Here is a 21,942-nt window from a genome sequence, read left to right as displayed (position 1 = left end):
CCATTGTATTACCGTATAATGGAGAGACTCAGTGTTTAAAACTACCTGGCGTCTTTGACGAAGCTTAGAATATTATTTAGTAGGAGGTCTGGAAGTTGATCAACATCACCAAAGAAAGGGAGCTCCTAAAGTATTGACTCACTGCCGTGCATGGTAGATGAGAGTCAGCTGCGAGAGCTATCATAATTTTTTTTCACTTCGTAATTTTTACTCCTGGCAAAAGAATTTGTAATAGAAATTTTTATACAGCAAAGTGCACTTTCAATGATAGGATGGTAAACAATATACATTTATTATAAAAATTTATATAATACTCTTTAAACTCAAGTCGAATATTTATATTATTTATATACGCAGACATTTTAATTATCTTAATAAAGAATTAAACTTACTGTCGTTTCTGGTATCGTAAAACTAAAAATTAGCAACAAAGTAACTATAATTAAAATAAATTAAAGTTCACTGAAATTGAAATTTGTAAATTTGTTCTAATTCACAAAATGACAAAATAAAGCAGAGATGTTATATGAATTACATTGTTTGGACATTTTGCCATAAAACATTAGTTTGAACAGTTCAACATGTTTGAACATATATATTAGATGGTAAAAATAATTTATATTTATACTTCATTGCTGCATAAACTAGTCTTTAAAAAATATATGAAATAATTTAAATGACGTATTTTAAAATTTAAAGGAAATAGAATAAATACGTACTAAGTTACTAACTTACTGAATTTGAACCCTTCACTAGAGATACAGTCTCTTTCAAGGTTTCTTTTTTTCTAATCTTAACAATAAACCCAACAATCATGGCTCAATGTCATGATAAATCGGTTTCGGTTCTTGGTTATTGTTTCCGTTGACAATATGCGATGGACCGAAAATCTTACGATGAACTTTTCTCTCAAACATTATCAGTGCTGCATCATTATTCAGTAATCGCATTATTATATGATTGCTGTATGACAGAGAACCACAGGTAGCATAAGCGACCATTTGTTAGTTGAGAGGGAGAGAGCACTACATCCCAATTACCTACTGCGTCTATAGTAACACTTTTTGGCAACGGTGATTCATCGTCTGTTTATAAGACGACAGGTGTTGATAGTTCTAGCGATGCCAATAGAGATGAAATCCTTAACAGCTTCGACAGTCTGAAAGCCTAAATAGAGGCTTTTATTTCTGACAGTAGCTAACATATACACCGTTTTCCCTTCATGCGCTGCTAAATTCATATTCGTAAATTCATATTCGTAAATTCATATTCGTAAATTCATCTTCAATAGGTGGAAAAACAGCAGTGATATGATGGTAGCAAGCATCCAATTCAATGATGTCGGTCACGTCAGCTCAGACAACACTCATCCTCTTTCTCTTAAGACATCCTCTTATGCAGCTATCGAAAACTGCTTCATTATGGACGAAATGAGTGTCGACTTTATTTTCCTGAGCTTTTTATGGGATATGTAATAATGTGGATGATAGAGCGACTAAGTCGAACACTGAGCTAATAAGGTTTAATCGGTGAGTTAGTACATGACTTCTACCTTTTAAAATAGTACGCTTGAAAGGACCTTGTACGCAAGAAGTATTAAGAAACAGGTCGAGCCTTTTTCAGAACAGAATATTTATATATAAATTATAAGTATTTAATATATATGTTTCACATATTATGAATATAATATTTTAAGATATTTAAAACTGGCTTGAATTTATCATATTCGTATAAAGGCTATAGGTAATTAAATTACCTTGATGTATATACTGTGCTACAACTGTAGTGAACTTAGAATTTCACAATAGAGTATTTTATATACATAGATATTCGTTTACTATTTTTAAAATGTTGACTAATATATTTATTTGTTTAAGTACGCTTTTGAAAGTTCAATACCAAAACGCAAAAAAGGTTTTAAAACCATTTGGTGAAATTTTCGGTGTATTTTTAAAACAAATGTCGGTATATTTTTTAAACAATATTAAATAAATATGAGTATTAAATTAAACGCAAAATTATTTAAAAAATAAAAACAAAAGTATGGTTTTATTGTATTAATTTCAGTATCTTTATTAACGAAAGCAGATATATATTGCAGACATCATATATAAATGTATGGAAACATCATATAAAGATATGACAATGATGTCAAACATTTTTCTATTGACAGAACCACACTGTACACACTCTTAAAGTAAAGTTCAAATACTCGAGCAATATTTGTATATTCAGGCTAAAAGTTTTTTCAAATTTTTTTTTGATATATGGATATAGGTAGAATCTAATATATATATACCAAGCCTGGTACTAGGTATGATGCAAAGTTCATGTACTTTTTATATCCATCATATAATTATAAATAAAATGCATTGAAACTTAAGTAAAACCAAATCTTTATTTTTTTCTACCATTTAAATTATTATCGTTTTATTAAAAAAATTGGTGTATTAAGTTTTTCAAGCTGTTTGCAACGCAGTGAAGGATTCACCACACATATATAAACCAAATGGGTGTATTCTTAACAAGAAAATATAAGATCTATATGATTTTATAAGTCTTACTCGTCAAAAATATGGGTTCACTAACAGATCACTATATCAGAGGTAAAAAAATGCAGGTTAGCCTTTTTTAATAAATATAAATATAAAATCATTATAAGAATATAAAGAATGGTCTCCACCATTCTCTACTGGAAACTGGAAACGAATGAAGACGATTAACAACTGTAAATGTCAACTAAGCAAATAATGAATATAAAAAAATTATAGTCTTATATATCTTGACAAAATATCTATGTGCAATTTACATTCTAAGAACCCCTATGCGACCGATAAATAAAGATACAATTCCATAATTTTTCACAGAATGCGCTATTATTAATTTATCTAAGGTGTAGAGATTTTATTATTCTGTCTAGGTGGCTGTATTTTGTTATTATTCATTTAAGCATAAACATTTATTTTATTGTTTAGAAAATTGTTTAGACTAAAATCAGCTGTGTTTGTGCTTTTATATAATAGCACTTCAAGAAAATTCAAGTCCAATTAAAATAATTTTAAGAAATTATTCATTTAGTTAGAAACATTCAGAGCAAGAGGGCTAATTGTGCTATGAACTAAAATGTTCACTTCGGTAAAATAAATCGAAAATATTTTTATATTTATTAAATGAAAAATAAGACATGACAAGTGGTAAAAAATTTTTTTAAGAATGGAGTTAAGATAATTAATTTTTATTGACAAACGAAAATACATTGCTCTCTGAAGAAAGTACTTCGACCCTATTGAAATATTGAAATGCTGCAATTTTATTAATACTTAATAAAAAATAATAAATTATTCAAACTAAAAATTTAACACAAAAATGTTGCTGAAAATTAATAACATAAAACAAAAACCAAAAAATAATATGTACAATAAACTATTAAACACAAAAATATTTTAAAATATATATACATATTAAATTATATCAAATGTTTTTCAATTGAAAATATATCTATATATTGAAAAAAAAATAAATTTAAAAAAAAAATAAGTTATTCATTTAATAATAAAAAAACTAAAATTAAGTATTTAACTATTTTATATAATATATTATCCAAAATGTTATATAATTGAAGTATTGTAATTCAATAAAAAATTATATGAACAAAAGATGAGATATAACAAAGTGAAACTAAAATTTAATTGTTTATAAAAAAAAACAAATATAATTAATATTTCTTAAAAATAATTTTGAATGAAAAAATCATATGTAAATTAAAGAATATATGCTATTACTAAAACTAACCACGAAATAAAGTTTAAAATATGTAATAATACAAATAAGTTTTAAAAAAAGAATTTAAATACATAAAATACTAGTTAAAAGGCAAATTCCATAAGATAATATATTGTATATTGAATAAAATAATTGATTTCTAAAAATTGTGCGAAATCAATTGCAACATTAAAAACAAGTAAAATTTAAAAAAAATATTAACTAAATCAAAATTTTTACTATAAAAAACCTAAAACGGATTTAATCGAAAAATAAATATTAAAAAAATTTTGAATAAAAATCAATTAATAATGAATTTTTTACAGAGAAAAATTTTAAATTATTTTCACATTAAAAATAAAAAATTAAAACCAATTTTAAAAAAAATTATAAAAAAGAACTTGGTACTTTTTCCAAATTAAAAAACAAAAGCAAATCAAATTTCAATATTGAAAAGGTCCATCATATAAAAACAAAAAAATAAAATAATAATTAAATTTATAATAATTTTTTGTATAATAGCTTAAAATTTTTAACAGTATAAAAAAAAATTTATTTTAATATATTAAATAATTTCATTACTTTAAAGCGGAATAATGGAAAATAATATTATAAACAGCAAAACAAAATTTTAATCTGCACACAAAAATTTTTTTTGTACAACGACTTAGAATTTGTTTTTAATTTAAAAATAAAAATGAATTAAATTTTAATATCTTGAAAAGGTTCGTCATCTTGAAAAAGGCGTAGTTTGACAAATTAAAAAATAAACTGCAAATTAAAGTTATAAATAAACAGAATATTTTTTTTAATAATAAAGAAAAATTGAATAAATTAAAAAAATTAATAAATTGTGTAAAAAAAATTATAAATTTCAATATATAAAAATTTAAAGACATTGTTAAAAGAATAATGAACATAAATAAGTTAATCAACACATAAGTTGAATATAAACATTTTTTTAAATGAAAGAATGATTGATCTGAATACAACCAATTTTCTGGCTAATAAGGTACATTAATTATTTTATATTACATATTGGTTATTACATTTAAGAGTTGATCAAAATGTCTACTATATCTACCTAGATATAATTTTTAAAATGTGTGTTAAATCGATACATATATATACATGTATATATTTCTCATTATTTTTTACATTTTTCTTTAATGAAAGCCACGCACATACACTACAGTACCATATATTCGAATAGGAACAAAAGTTTTTGTCTATCTATCTATCTTCTATCTTCTGTTTATTAAGTTATCTCCAGAGAGTAGATCTGGTTATTAAGATTAGAACAATATTTTCAATATTTTTTTAAACATTTTTTATTATTATTTTATTTTTATTTTACATTGACTATTACAAAGAAAAAACACAATACGACGTTGATATCAATCTGGAAGATAGTTTTTAGATATTGAGTCTTTGACAGATGCTATTAGAAGTGATCTTCTTACGTCTTTACATGATAATATTCCAAACCGTATTTATTAAATTATTTCAAATAAATAAAAAAAATTCAAATATATAATTTGAAATAAAGTTTATAAAAATGTTGTCACTCACATCGATTTTAAATTTTTATCCGTATTCAAGCGCTGCATAAAAAAAGTACTGAAGTTCAAAATCGCATGCAAGAATTAAATACTAAATACTAAATAATAAATTAAATAAAAATAATAAAAGAAATACTTTATTGTCGTTATTGTTTGATTTTCAATTTCAAAACTAAGAGATAACTCTGAAAATTCTTTGGCGCTATTCAAGTGCACAGAAGTGTATATTATACATATATCCAAATAAAAGATGCTTTTTGTAGTCACTCGAAGAATTTTTATGGGAGTTTATCATAATTTTAACATTGATAGAAACTTTAATATATATATTATACAAAAATATTATGATTATATATCATATATTTCATTTAAAAATCTTATCTTGTGACTTGCAAATATGTAAAAGTTATTACTTTTTTTTACTTTTTAAAAAAATTTTATATTATTTATGGCAGTGGTTCCCAACCATTTTTTTGACCAAGGACTACTAAAATTTGTAGTAAGAACTACAAACAAACTGAATAATAAACTGTTTGATTATTTTAATATGCTTTATGCATCTCTGGTATAATATATATATTGAATTGTATAAGTGAATTATAACTATTTCACAACATCTGATTCTAAGGTAGCAAACCTATCACCGATAGAGGGTGTTTTAATCTAATCAGCCACTGTATTTGACTTCCAAATGATTCGAGTATTCACAAGAGCAGTTTCGGATATGAATGGAAATTTGGTGACGACCCTACGCAACTTGAAAAGCATAAGATTTGAACAATGGAATGTACGTACGCTATTCCAAACTAAAACATTTGGCCAGCTCTGTTAAATTTGATTCACGAACTACTTCGTGAATCAAATTTCGTGGACCAAATATGATCGGCGGCCCGCTGATTGTGAATCACTGAATTTATAGTAACTTACTTTTTTACAAAGCTTATTACCAACAATTGAACTAGGAACTTCTTGACTTTCAATAGGAATCAGTAAACTTCATCCATTTTAAATTCCATTATTAAATACTGTATTTCTTTCTATTAAATTGACTACAGACTATTCTTTTTAAAACCTTGGTTAATTATTTTTAAACAAAAGGAAATTCTAAATGCCTACTAAATATTAAGTATATTTAAACTTTAGTTGTTTCAATTACAGCCGATATATAAGAATTCTAAAGACCTGTTGAATATACAAGTAAGAAGATTCTAAAGTTCTACTTAAAGATTAATGATGCAATCAACAATAAATCATATTAAGTCACGTTTTATGTTAAAGTTCAGAAAAATTTTTCAGTGTCTTTTATATATTTTTTTAAGACTAAAATCTTCGAGATCATTGGCATTTAGTCCATGATTTAAATTCACTTCAATGACTTTTCAACATTTGTTGTCTACTTAAGCACATGATTAATATGTTAAGTTAACACAAACTAGCATCTCTGCAGTACAAATAGAGAAAAGTAGATCAAAAATAATGTAAACAAAAATATATTTTAAATAATAATTTATTTAAACAAAAAAATTAAATATGAAGAATATTAATTATGATTCAAGCAAAACAAACTCGGCGATATCACATAAACTAACTATATGCATATTGTATGCGTATAGGCGTTAACAGCAAAGATATTGAAATGCGGAATAGGAAAATTAATAGTTAAAGTATAAATATGTAAATTTTCAAAATTAATATTAAAATAAAACATAACAGCTAAAGATATGAGTCAGTGACCCAGTAATGCGTTTCCTGTTATGCAACAAATTCTCAAAAGTTCAATAGATATTAGAAAATATTAGCGAAGCCAAAATTGTAAAGTAAATTTAAGTTCAGTTTTTAAACGTACATTTTTGAATAAAGTTGGAGTTTGCACCTAACAAAAAAATTTTTAATTGAATAATTATATATATAATACAATATAATATATTTTGGCCGAGCCCTAGAGCAATTAAATTAGTGAACGCGTCGTGAGTGCACTAGAAATGTTAACAAGAATTAGAACTAGAAACATCTTTAACTAGTCCATATATTTTTTTACGAGTAAACACTGTAAAATTACTAATAAAGCGATAAACAATAACAAAGCTAAGCTTAAAAAACCTTTACAGTATTTTGGTTTCGATTCGTGAGTTACGATATATGTGAAGTAAGGGCCTTCTCGTATACAAATAGATCGCCTAGACTACAAAACTAAGCCACTGCTCATAGAAAAACAAAGAATGCACTAATTAATGCAATAATGTAAGTGAATAGTAAATTGTGATTTATTGGAATTGGTAACGACAACCATCTCTTAAGTCTTTACTCTGGAAAGAATAAAAGAAAAAATTTTTTTTTTGTGATCACTATTGAAATTATTAATGAATATGCATTTAAAAGAAGAGATTTTGAAGTAGTAAAGAAATTAAGAGAAAATATTTTTTTTAAAAAAGTGATGAAAATTTAACTAACCTCTATAAGTAGTTTGTGAAAATATAAGTAAAATTTAATCCTGTAGCTGTTACAAAACGGACTCATCTGTTGTAAAAACTTGATATTCCTAGAAAGACCTAAGAAAAAAATTAAAATGCATTAAAGACAAATCCATTAATATCTATCTTTATAAAATAATCAAAGGACTTTGTTACTTTTTGGATTAACCGGATTCTATCTTCAATATATAAAATATTGCAAAATTAATAAAACTGTTAACTATTTTTCAAACAAAAGTAAGATAGAACTTCGAAAACCAAATCAACGAAAATCAACATAAGCAGAAAACATTAACATATATTAGAAAATAATTAAAGATTTTTAAACAATTAAAAATAAACTCGTTTCTCACGATCTCTCGCTGTCCTATCCAGATTGAAAAAACACCGAATGAAAACGAATTCATCAGAGTATGCTATAGAAACTAAGGCAGAAAATGACAAAAAATCTATAGTATGCATTTCAGCGAAATATGAGCAATATACTATAGAGGAATGCTATGCTACTAATGCAGAAGAGATGTATATGGGCACTAAATCCTTTGCAAAATTATCTTTATAAATTTCTGAAACTTACACGGATCATCCGCCAATTATATACTTACTAAAAACAAAAAAAAAAAAAAACAACATGAAACGATGGAAAGCCATTTTGACGTGGTAGCAGCCGCTGTCTCGAAAACTTCATTAATACCCAACTTAATTCTATGTCTACAATAACCGATATTGACGTCAGCTCAGGTTAGAATATTATATAATTATTTTTTGAAGCGGCTATGTATTTATATGTATTTAAAACACCAATATATTTAATATGGTATTAAAGTCCCAAATATGTACTGGTCGTAAAAAATATTTCATAGTATCACAGAGTGCTATTCTATATCCGAAATTCTTAAAATATTGAATTGGTTTAAAGTTGAGACTACACATTTAAAAAAACCTTACCTTCACTGAAACACTGAGTTATGTGAAATATATTTATATGCTTGCTACAGTTTCGCCAGGTAACCTTTTCACGATTGTATTATAATTGTGGGACTATAGTAGAGTGGTTCTTATTCTTCGAAAATCGGATTACTTTATAAAGAAATCCGGACCCACCCAGGCTCGAAATTTACTTTTTTTATTTTTACGGTTAAAGTAAATTTAAATTACAGTAAATCTGCATTTAAGTTACACAAAAATCAAAAAAAAAGTAACTTGCAAGTAACTAGAAAAGTATGGATTTTAAGAGGATCAAATATTCTTTATCCTCATATTTCTTTTTAAAAATACAACTTCTTTTCATATCTTGAAACCACTTCTATCGTCTTAATATGTTTAAATGTTTAATGGTTAAACGTGAGACCGATATCTGTAACTGCTGCATATTATTTTTTTATATTATAACTTTTCGAATATATTACATTTTATTTCGAAAATTAACACCACTTTCCATATGAACGCAACATTTTTTATAAAACTTGTCGATTTTTTGACCCCTGAAACTATAACTATTGACCTAACAGGGTTAGTGCTTAATACAAACTTACATTAATTTCTTAAACGGAATTTTTTTTCATACTTCACAAATCACTATGTCAGAAACTTAAAACATTTCCAATACAAAAGTCAGGTTTTAATGACTGCCGATCGAAGTGCTCAACTTGTTAGTATTCCAGCATTATCCTCATCTACTGGGAATGAAATAAGTGATGCTATTTTCGACAAAGTTTCTGAATAGCAGCTAACAAACAATGACTATGTAAATTACTGGTAAATACTGTCCACTTAAATAGTACATATGTTGTATATAGACTTTGCTATATCTGTCATGTAGGCATCTATCACATCTATGAATTTATTCTTAAATTTGTTAAACTGACTTCAACTGACTTAACAGGTTCAGTCTAAACTAAAGATTATAGGTAACTGATGTACATTTCTTTTTTTATAGATGTAAAGAAAATTGGATTAAATATACACAGCATAAGAAGGTCCCTCCTTTGTCACTATATATGTTGATATATGTATAATTTAGCTTTGTTGGTGTAATTTAGTGATATTCCTTAATTAATTTTTAAGTGTTAAGATCACATGTATAGTTTCATATGTATTATTGCATATTGTTATTTATATTGTTTTGTTTGAAATAAACGACGGAGGCTGTTACAGTATAATTCTATTTATCACTGTAACAGTATATCATACGTAGTTATAATTAATTTATAAGCAAATTATATATATATTAATATACATAATAATATCGTTGTGTTAAAATTTATCTTTGAGTATATTTAAACTATTGTAGTTAACTTATTTTTGGGTTTACTCCTATAAGCGTGTAGGGTTTAACTACATTTGCCATATAAACTCCGCACAGAATTTATATAAAGATGATCGAAATAGTATTATACTTATTATGTTTGTTAGCTTAGTGAATGCAGCTTCAAATAATTCCAATTTCCCAATTATCGGCGTAAGTTTTGATATAAATAAAGATAAAAGTTTGCAAATCTAAATGAATTTCAAATAACACTAAAACAAATTAGTTGGGAAATTATACTTATGTACATAAAATTGATTATATGTCAAAACACATATGGAAAAACGAACGAAAATATTACAAAATTTTTTTAATAACATTGTTTTAATAACAAAAATATTTTAATAATAATTTTGTTTTAAAATGGGCTAATTGCTCAATACTTAAATAATACACATATTTTAAAAAGCTTTAGTTTTTAAAAAAAATATTTTTTTTAAATCAATATTTCATCCATATTTTATAATCATCTTCAGGGTACTTTAATGTTATATTATATTATTATAAGAACATATTATATTATATAAGTCATTATAAGAACATTATTACTTACTTACTTAGTTGGCCATTACAGACGTGGGTCGTCCTTGGCCGCGTAGCCTCCGTAGCCTCCGCCAGTCAGCCCGATTAGTTGTTATCTGACGCCAGTTGGTAATACCTAGCGCCCCAAATTGTTGGTCACCTGGTCCTTCCACCGAAGATGCGGACGTACTCTTCCGCTTTTTCCACCTGCGGGTAACGAATCAAATATCTTTCTAGCTGGAGCACTTTCTTCCATTCGCACGACATGACCAAGCCAGCGTAGACGCTGAATTTTTATGCGCTTAGCTATGTCAATGTCGCGGTATAGCTCATACAGCTCATCGTTTCATCTAATTTGATACTCGAAGAATTTTTCTCTCGAATGCTCCTAAGCTTCTGCACCATACAGCAGGACAGGCATGATAAGAGATTTATAGAGCCTGATTTTTGTTTGTCGAGAGAGGGCTTTATTTCTCAATTGCTTACTTAGCTCGAAGCAACATTTGTTGGCAAGAGTGATTCTTCGTTGAATCTATACGCCGACGACATTTTTGGTGTTTAAGAACATTATAGTACCATGAAATTGAGTATAGAATATAGTTGATATATTGGTTTAAAAAAAAAATAAAACTATTTTAAATAAAATAAAATTAATTATAAATTTATTTTTAATTTAAATAAAATTTTAAAAACATTTATTCAATTTTTCATTAAAAAATTTTCCTTTACTCTTACTCTAAATCGAATTAAAAAAAAAAAACAAATTGCTTTCCTATTTTTCGCTATTCGTTAAGCTCTGAAAGTTAAAGTATAAACACTTTAAAATTTTTTAGGCGAAAATTACTGACTCTATAGAATTCCTTAGGCGAAAATTGTTGAGCTGCATGGAAAATGATGGAATGATGAAAAAATGTACTAAATATAAATCAGTTGAGAATCGTCCAAATGGTGACTACTAGAAACAGTGGCGCCAACTAACTAAATAAACCTTTAAAAAACAAAACATTTGAAAACACCTTAAACATTTGAAAAATGTTTAATATAGTTCTAATTTAATAATTTCTCGTAGGTTAATATTATAAATTATAAAATTTAACTTTATACAAAATAAAATATAATTTTTGTTAAATATTACTTTTTTTTTAAAAATTTTTTATTCCACTTATCATTTTTTATTTAATATTTATTTTCCGTTTGCACATGTTTTTCACTTATATTTGATCGTTCATATTTGAACAATTATTGTTCATTATTTGATTTTCTTTTAAGAAAACAATAACAGAATTCATGTAAATATATTTATTTATATAGTATAAATACATATGAGAGAACACACATTTGTCTAAATAGAATATATATCTATATATCACTAAACATATTAATAATATAATATATATCATTTACGTAAATTTTAATGAGTGAAACTTCCCAAAGTAAAATTAAAAAATAATGTAAACAAAAAAATTATTTCGTTATAATTAAGAACATAAAATCTAAAGAGAAGTAATAAATAAATTCATGATAAATTTAAAATATTTAAAAAATATTTACATATTTGAGCGTTAATTAATTATATGATTATAATTGATCTTTTGATTTAAATTATTTTGTAAAGAATTATGAAGTTGAATACATAAAATAACTGACTGGAAAATTTTTTTAATAGTGTAATGAGTATATTTATATTATTTCGAACCCCATTTATAGGAAATTTGCATTTAGTTCTTTAACCCTAAAAAAAATACTTAAAAATATTTTAATAACATTCAAATTCAAAAATTTTTAAATTCCTTTCAAAATTTATTTTCTTTTAATCAATCAACGATAAATCAACAAGTCTATATCAATATGAATCGCAAGTCTAACTAAATTATATGTTTGTTTACATTTCCACTTGAATCAAATATTCTTCATAGAATCAAAAGTAATAATTGCCGAATAATTATAAATATACAAATTAGCTTTTTGATTTTATTTATTTAAAGTTTTTTTCATTTCTGATTTTTTTTTGTTTGGCAATTTTCCCGTTGTTTTGTTTATGAATGTTCTTATATGTTCTTTTTTAACGAAGAATAAGATGCATCAATAAGAGGATTAATATTGAGATTCCATATAAAATATTAACAATACAGGAAATGAATTGACTGTCATGTGGAGTAGAGGAAGAATAAATTAAGAAATATATACAATAAATAAAATCAATTACATTTTCTTTAAAATAGAAAAAAATGAGCCTTCGTTTTTCTTTGCTATCGGATAAAATAGAAGTATGATTATGTATAATAGATAACCTGAGTGTAAATAGTTTTTTGGTCTACTATACCTATATACGAACTTTAATGTTTGATCAATCTTATAATTTATATATGCATTTTTAAATACATAGTAGGACACAAATAATTAAGAAATCAGTTATGTAAAATATTAAAAATTCTTTTTCTCATACTGAAATAAATAAAAACAAATTATACCTATGATGTAGAAATATAGTCACATGATCATGTATAAAAAGGTTCGTAATAAAACTATCTTAGAAGTTTCCAAATTTTTTACGAATTGAATTGTTTCTTTTCTCGTGAGCATATTTATTTTTTTTATTTTACAATATATTATTTATTTATTTATTTTATTATTTATTTTTACAAAAAGGTGACCTGATGGTTCTGATAATAGCTTGCTTTTATGCCCAGAATTTCCGCATGTAATTAACCAGAGTTAATATAATTGTTGTCTTTGAATTAATATACATACCTGTTCAAAAAGATTTCAAATCAATTATAAAATTGATTAAAAATAATAAACATCATTTACTAAAAAAATTATAGATCTTTAACATTAGTGGACAATACATTATTTATATGTATTATTAAATTATATATTCCGAAAATAAAATACTGCTAAACGTTGGCAACCTTATAGACAAAAGGACTGTATAACTATACTTTATATATAACAATATTAACTATATATATAATATTATATATAACTATATGAACTATGTAACTATATAAGTAGTTTCTTATTTTCAAAGTCTACGTTAATAGCCTTAAAATAACAAATATAATATATTTTTTATACAATTCGTTTATATAAAGAGGTTTTCGAACAGAAGTGAAACAACAACAAAAATTTATTTTTTAAATTATTTTAATTAATTGAATTTTTGGCTGACCATACAGCTGTTTCGAGTATTGCCAAATACCCTTCATCAGTGGTCTTGGAAATAATTCTTGTATTTAATTATTCGTAAATAATTATTTTTGAGACTGCAAGTACCAGGAATCGAACTCGGGTCCTGCCAAATGTGAAGCTCAGAATCAGCGCACCTTAACCAACTGATCCAAAGCCGTACTTGACTTTTTTTCGCATATTTTTGCTGGAGTTTGTTATTAACAATTTTACTTGCTGTATTTATATATTAGAACGAAATCATAAACCAGCTGTAGAATAATTGAATTAATTAATTAATTATATTTTTTATTTTTAATTGTTAAATCTCAAAACTATTCTATTCGTAGAGGCATTATTTGTTGCATGATTTGTTCTTTCTTATGTATAGAACCTAATCTAGGAACGTAATGCTGAGAAAGTCATGCTAATGTTACTCCACTAGTCGCACGGGCGAGAACCAATATTTATTGGCGAGAACCATATTTTTGTGAATAAGTTGTAATTTAACGTCAAATTTTCCAGACGAAAGTGACTATTATAGTTTTAATAGAAACTTGTTATATTTACATAAAGAGGTTTTCATAAACAATTCGTTTATGATATGTAATTTTTGCAAATAATATATGAATATATGTAAAAGATAAAGATGACACATATAGGTAAAAAATAAAGACATAAAGACTTCATTATTGCCAGATACATTACAATAGTGAAGCATTCAATGAAGAAATTCCATTTAGATTTAATTAAACTTGCTGGAGAACTGAATATCTGTGCATGCGATAAAAAGTTAAATCAAAAATACTGAAAATTCATTTTTTACTACGAAATAATTTGTGCCGACATTTTATTATCTCTTTTAATTAATTTCAAGATCCACAAAATTAATTTCAGCTGATCCATTTCTTCATGGAGAAGCAGCCGAACATCCAATTTATGAGTGTGCGTATTCATCCGTATATTATATTTATATTAAAGCATTACTGTTGTTTTTTTTTGTCAAATCAGCATTGAAATTCATCATGTATGTATGTTGATCCTTTTTTCGAGTCAGCGCAACTGGGCACTTTTACTCTTTGATAGCTGGGGGTACTACAGGGTCACACCCATCATCATTCATTGAGAGTAATTGATGTAAATTTTGCAACTTGTGTGGCCAAAAACTGTCGCCATTACATTATTAGTCTGAAATCCTGTATTTCAAATATAATCATAGATTAATTGTATTATTGTAAATCTAAGCTTCATAAACAGTAATGAAACGGCGCAAAAATATACATGCGATTTAAAATCTGTTAACAATGCCAATACTTGTGTTATTTTGCAAATAGTTTCACACAGTAATAATCATGTTAAATTGAAACCAAAGAGTCTTCTGATAAAATCTGCAAACACTATATCACACATTTTTTTAATCGTTTCAAGTATACAGACCTTAATTGGACGTCCAGATTATTAAGAGCCAGTTGTACGAATACAATGTGATCCAGTATACCAATTGTTAGTTATTGAAATGGACTCCCTTTGTAACATATAAAGTATTTTTTGGTGGTTACACCAAATTTTTTTAAAATAAATTGCGTATAAAAAACAAATTGTGTTTTAAGAATCGTCAAAATTTGATGATGTCCATCGATACTCGTACTATTTGTGTCTCAACTCTAATATATATCATTTTTCAGATTTGGAAACCAAATTGAAGACCTTTAAATATATCTTCAACTCTGTGTAATTGTAGTTAATAATTATTTTTTTATTTAAATAAATCTAAAGAACCATTGAAAAGTGATTAAATGTGATGAAAATAATTAATTTTATTAAATAAAATAAATGACGCTTCACATACCTATAGTCTGTTTTAGATATAGCCAAATATTCATCATTAGTGATATTTGCAAAGTATTTTGATGTGATATTGGGCAGTGAGAGCCAGGTATTAAACTATTAGGAATATCAGAGTCTCGAGAACTTTTTAGGAATTATATTTTTGTAATTAACAATTAAAATCTCTCAAGTTTTCTATTTAAAAAACTGATTCTTGAATTATTTTTCCACAATAACAATTCTTCGTGCTTGAACTTGATAATGAACGTGTGGAAATTTTTATGTGTATTCCCAAATGTTAGTATGCATATGAGTAAAATAAATTTCCATTAAAATATTTTTATTTTTACAAAATATTAAAAACCAAAACAAAGAAATAATATATTGCCAACAAATGATTTGCACAAATTTATTTGAACATTTGTTCGAACATAGCTAAATATTTAACATATGTTGCCATTTCGTGCATCTATGAAATATTTGAAAATATTGAAATATTGAAGTTTTTTTTTGAAGGCTGTAAATTGTATTAATCGATCGCGAATTTGATGTCAACAATTTAGCTGAACGCTAAAATTGAATTGACAATTTATTATTGTCACTTTTCGCTAACACGTATTTTTATTTTTTTCAAATAACAATTTTCGAAAATGAATTAAGCAAACATTCGCTCTAATTAGCTGCTAATAGATTTGTTACGAATATGCAGTAAAATAAAATTGTGTGATATATCAATAATGGAATATGGTTCGGAACGCGATGCTATAAAGCTTGGGGTTCAGTAAGAAGACGATGGATGGATATGCAAATGCTAAAGAAGACCATATTTTTTAAAAGTTTTCAAATATGTGAATGAGAAGGAAGAAGTAAAAGGTGTATTATTAGTATTATAAAAAGATTTTTGATTTTAAAAAGTACAATTTTATTACACATTTCAAGGGAATATATTTTATTTATACCTACAAATAATTTTAATTATTGTAATTTTAAAATTTATTTAAATATAAATTTTAATACAAATTTATTAAAGTAATTATATAACAGAGATATTAAGGATTACTAAATTGAGTTTATATTAAATAAAAAGTTATACTTGATTTACACGATATTTTTTTTTTTGTAATTTCAGCTGTCAAAAAATAATAGTTTTGCATTGAAAGCAACAACAATTGACGGCTAAAATTACAAACATTCTGTGTGAATCCAGTATTACATATATAGATAGTACTGGAACTTAGTTCTACACTAAACCAAAAGTTAATTTACTATCAAACAGCAAACAAAAAGGAAAAAACTAAAAATCTCATAATAAAAACCTACTTGCAAAATGCTTTATAACTATAAAAAATATCTGAATAATCATTTGCGTAAATTATTTCAATTTTCATATCATTTATTGCATAACGATTTGCATTGATGGTTATGGCTTTCTAAAAAACTACAACAAACTGTATCTTTTTGTGGATGTTCCCATTGTTGACAGGCAATAAATAAATTTATCACTGTCAATGATTTTATTCGAAGATAATGAATTATTGTCTCAACATTTCAATATTCAATTAATAATATTAAAAAGGAAGATCAAGAAAGAATAAGGAGTGACAGTGTTTGACAAGATCTGAGAGATATGAATATCATCAATTGAAAAATAAAATCCGAAAATAGAGAAGAATGGAGGAATCTCGTAAAACAGGCTGAGAATTGTATAGCTTATATGCTGATGAATAAATGAAGTTTGTTTCTACAAATTATGAGGTTCCATCAATTCTTGTGTTAATTAAATGTAATCTTATATACCATACTCAATTGTATATATTACTACATATGATTTTGGTAGCTAAAATATATTGTGGTGATAAATAACAAAGTAGGTGAAAATGATCAGATTTTTGAGATTTGAAAATATTTTATTTAAATATTCATTCAAATTATTTTTGAGATATAGTTAGTTTTGTGTTGCAATAAAATACTGTTTTTTAAATAATAAAAACTATCTTGTTATTGCGAGCACAACAATATAATTATAATTATATCTATTTAAAATTTTTAAATATTCTCATATTAAGTCTAGTTGGATCAAAACTCAATGTTTTTTTTTCAAATAGTCCCTCACAAGTTCCAATAATAATCCAAAAAAAATTTTATTTCTAGTTACCGAACTGTTTGTAGGATATAGACTATAAAGTGAATATATTTTTTAATTCAGGACTTTCAAAAAGTCCTTTGCAAAAATACTAATATATTGTTGTTAAGAAGGATATATTATCGTAAATACTTTTAATCTTTGAAATCTTTTACCAAAATAAGAAATCATGCTCTATCGTGATAGTTTCGCACTATTTAACTACCGGTTTCTAAAACATTTCTTTGCGGTTTTAAGTTAATTATTTTAATAAAGATATTGTCTTCTTAATATTGTTGTTGTACCGGTCCTTCTAAAACACATTGAATATTTTTTTAGTCTGCAGTACATTTAGGGTTAACAATACTGCTCAATCTTTCATTGATATATTAACTTGATATTATTATTTGATTTCAATCTTTCATTATTCTAATAGTTAACTTTTATCTTACATTCATATATTAACCACAGGTCACCGTTTGATTTTATTTTTTTAATTATCATTAAATTTAGTGTAACGAAACCCCTAAATAAATCACAATAAAAATAATTATGACACCACACACGAATATTCGTGAATAATAACTTCATTTTTAATTATTTAACATGATTGAATATCTTTCCTCCCATAACGAAAACATGATTTAATTTTAAATTTAATAAATTCATTATACGCAAATGGACACGTGATGAATTAGTGAAGCAAATGACACTGGTGTTAAAAGTGGCCTCATATGGACAATTTAATGTGGCGCTAACTTTTATTGCAAGAAAGAGGTAACACTATATCATTTATGCATTTTTGCTAATCTGCTGAATCATGGAACCTCAATTTGGTTTACAAAGTGAGGAAGTATGTTTAGGTGTTGGTAATATTATAAAAGATATTTACCATAATATTATAATTATATAATTATATGTACAATAATCATATTAAATTAATTAAAATGAAATTAGTCTTATTCTTGATATTCTTTAAACAAATTCTGGATATTACAAAACTTTTTTGAAGACAATAAGGATATCATACTTTGACACCATTCTTTCGATATTTTTCTAGCAGAGAAAACTGCACGATATTTCAAGATTAATAAAACAAATATTATTATATTATTATAATAATATATATAATATAATATATAATAATAATATGTAATATAATATATATATAATATAATAATATTATACTAACATGTCGTTTTTGTAAGCCCACTTGACGTCTCATCAATATTAGAGGAACCTATCAGGTCACTTCAGGGAACATAGTTCAAATTTTGGAAAGAGATGAGTACTAGTTGATTCTTAATATCGATGGATAGTTTCTTTAACAAGTATAAAAATTTTGTTTATTTTAGTGAAGTTATTACTTTGAACTTTCAGATATATGGCAACTAATTACTGATGTCACCATATCCTTTTTTGCGATAAGCACAATCGATCTTAGAACGTATTTTATGATTTCATTTATTTTACAGAAATTCTGGTTTGTTTGATTGGGTTTGTTATGCCTAGCATTTATTTATTTAATATATTAAATTATGTCCGTTTGCGTTTATCTGATCATTGGATGCGTAAGTTCTACACTCTGAAATAAATTTTATAGATTCGTTTATTTTTAATTTAGGTACATGATGTTATTTTGTAATTTTATATATATTTTTAAAATTATAAGTTTTTCGATATGTTTTCCCGTGTCCTCTCACTTTAAGTAAATGTTTAGTTATTATAATTTTTAGTTTGTTTTTTACAATGTACTAGATCTAATTAACTCCAAGCTTTTTTTAAAATACTCTATTTCGACGTAATTTATTTAAAATTGTCTTGTTCCAATTATGTTTACACTTACATAATTTGTTATATTGTTAAGTATGTAAGCCATGGTGAATTAATGCAGGAACATATGGGTCTAAATAGCATATTCTCTATATGGACTTTCGGTAGACCATATATACTAGAAAGATTTAAATTTTTTCTCTCTTTTTTTTAACAATAATAAAAAATTTGAGTAAGTAGTCTTGTCTTGCAAAAACACTTCATTAAAAAATTGAATGAAATAATAGTGTTAGTCTTATATATGGTGGGACGTTGGGACAGCGCACTGTCCAACAAGTGGCCCCACTGAAGTGAAGGATTAGTGAAGGATTCGTGTTAGTCTTAGTGTGTAACTTGAGATATTTATTGAATTTCACATCTGTATTCGTAAAGTATTTTTATTTTTTTAAATGACAAAATATAACCTTTAAAAAACTGCTACAAGTGCTCCTTAGCAATTTTTTAAATCTGTATATTTCTAATTAATATTACATATTCAGTTTATATATTATGAAAAATTTCCGTTATTAAAATATATAGAATACAACAAAATACATGCTAAATAATGAATTTTTTTATATTATTTATCAAATAACAAATAAGTGTGATTAGGAAATCAAAAGGTCTATATACTAAGTAGTTTACATGTGTTTATTACCCTTTTGATTCACAAACTTGTTAATTTTTATCAATTTTTGTGTAAACATCTTGATTATTATAAGTAAAACGACAAATTGGCAACAAATAAAATTTTTTGCTTAGGTTACATCTTTTGAAGCTGTTCCATTCAGATACTTTCTTGACAACAAATAAAATATTGAAAAATATTCACATAATGAAATTCTCAATAAATGACAAAATGCAAATAAATAAAGCAAATAAAATATGTAAATAAATAAAAATCTTTCCTTAATCAGGCGTAATATTTGCTAAGATTTTTATATACTGAGAACAGCCTTTGGGTTTATTAGACAAAAAGGTGCTGAGGTTAATATTCTTGATGCCAGTGACTTATGCTTATTTGAGAATTATTTTATTTTAAATTTGAATATTAATATAACCAATATTACATCAATATTAATTTAAGCTTAATAATTAACTGGCATTTATTGCGCTTTGATGGAACTACTTATTAGGTATGTAGAATTTGTAGAGGATAAAATTTATTGCATACGAAAGAAACAACTGACAGCCGAAACAATAATAGAGAAGTTATATAGCCTTGTTTTTTTTTCTGAATAAAGCAATGGTTAAAGTCAATTATCAGTAAATATTCGGCAGTTCATTATTTAAGAGATATAGGATTTCAGATCTTAACAAAAAATTTTAACTCTATTAATAATTAAAAATGTGGCTAGTATATCAGCTAAAGGCCTTTATTTAAAATTATTTAAACCATTTTTCTAAATGATGCTTGTAATACCAAAACGAGAAAGAAGATTTTGTTCTAGCTAATCTTAATAAAAGTGGTCTTATACATTCTGATCTGCTTATAGGTCCATATCTTACTTTTTTATTTACGCAACTTAGTATCAATAATTCATCCAAATTTTTTAACAAATTTATATTTTATTATTTAATAAAATATTTTCACAGAGATTACAATTTTATAAAAAATAAATATCTAACTATATTTATAAAATAGCGTGAACTATTTATGTTTTAAATCGTAGATTAATGTTTATGTATCCTAATATTTCAGACTGTATTGAGGTCAATAAATGCATTTCAAGTAGGTATATAAGAAAAGTGTTGTACTATTCAAAATACAGTTCTTAATTGCAATTCAAATGACATCTCTAACTTTCTGTAAAATGGGAAAAATGTGTATATGGGTATTTTAATATGTTAAAATAATGTCAGAAAGTTTATTACGAGTATAGATTAAATACAATATATATTTACGGATCTATTCTGTGCACTTGACAGATTTGTCAAATTCTTTAATAAAATTTTTGATTTTTATAAAGCAGAAAGCTTTTTGGTATTCTGAACACATCTTAACAAATTTCAAAGCTCAAGTACCTAGTGCTTCTCACTACACTATGGTGTAAAGTGTTTTGTATAGAAAACTGTTCGTAATTGTTCGTAATTGTTCGTAACTGTTCGTAAATAATGCTTGTAAAGAGCATATATTTTAAGTTGCCAAAAGCATTTTTCATGCATTCAAATAACAATAAGAAATATGCTTGTAAAGAGCGTATATTTTAGTTAAGAATATTTGTCATGCATGCAAAAAATAAAAAATGCTTAAAAATAGCATATTTTTATAGTTGTCAACAGCATTTGTAGTATTGACAACTAACAAGGAAAAGAGCTTTTTATTTATGTCACAGAATACCAAAACCATTACAACAGTTAATTTTGACAATTGTCAATGTTTGAGTT

The 21,942-nt window shown here is 25.4% G+C and overlaps 1 protein-coding gene across 1 annotated transcript in view; it reads left to right on the top strand.

Moving 5' to 3' along the window:
• The first annotated feature begins 4,710 nt into the window (after positions 1 to 4,710).
• LOC119680870 (solute carrier family 22 member 3) overlaps positions 4,711 to 21,942 on the top strand; it is a 108,885-nt gene continuing 91,653 nt past the window's right edge. Inside the window, exon 1 of the mRNA XM_038093876.1 lies at positions 4,711 to 4,774. Coding sequence (XP_037949804.1) covers positions 4,736 to 4,774 — 39 coding nt within the window. The 5' untranslated portion in view covers positions 4,711 to 4,735. The remainder of the gene's footprint in view (positions 4,775 to 21,942) is intronic.

This window comes from Teleopsis dalmanni, chromosome 2, assembly GCF_002237135.1.
Source record: "Teleopsis dalmanni isolate 2A chromosome 2, ASM223713v2, whole genome shotgun sequence".
Taxonomy (NCBI): domain Eukaryota; kingdom Metazoa; phylum Arthropoda; class Insecta; order Diptera; family Diopsidae; genus Teleopsis; species Teleopsis dalmanni.
The sequence above is the reverse complement of the archived record's forward strand: the minus strand, read 5'-3'. Positions and strand labels throughout refer to the sequence as shown.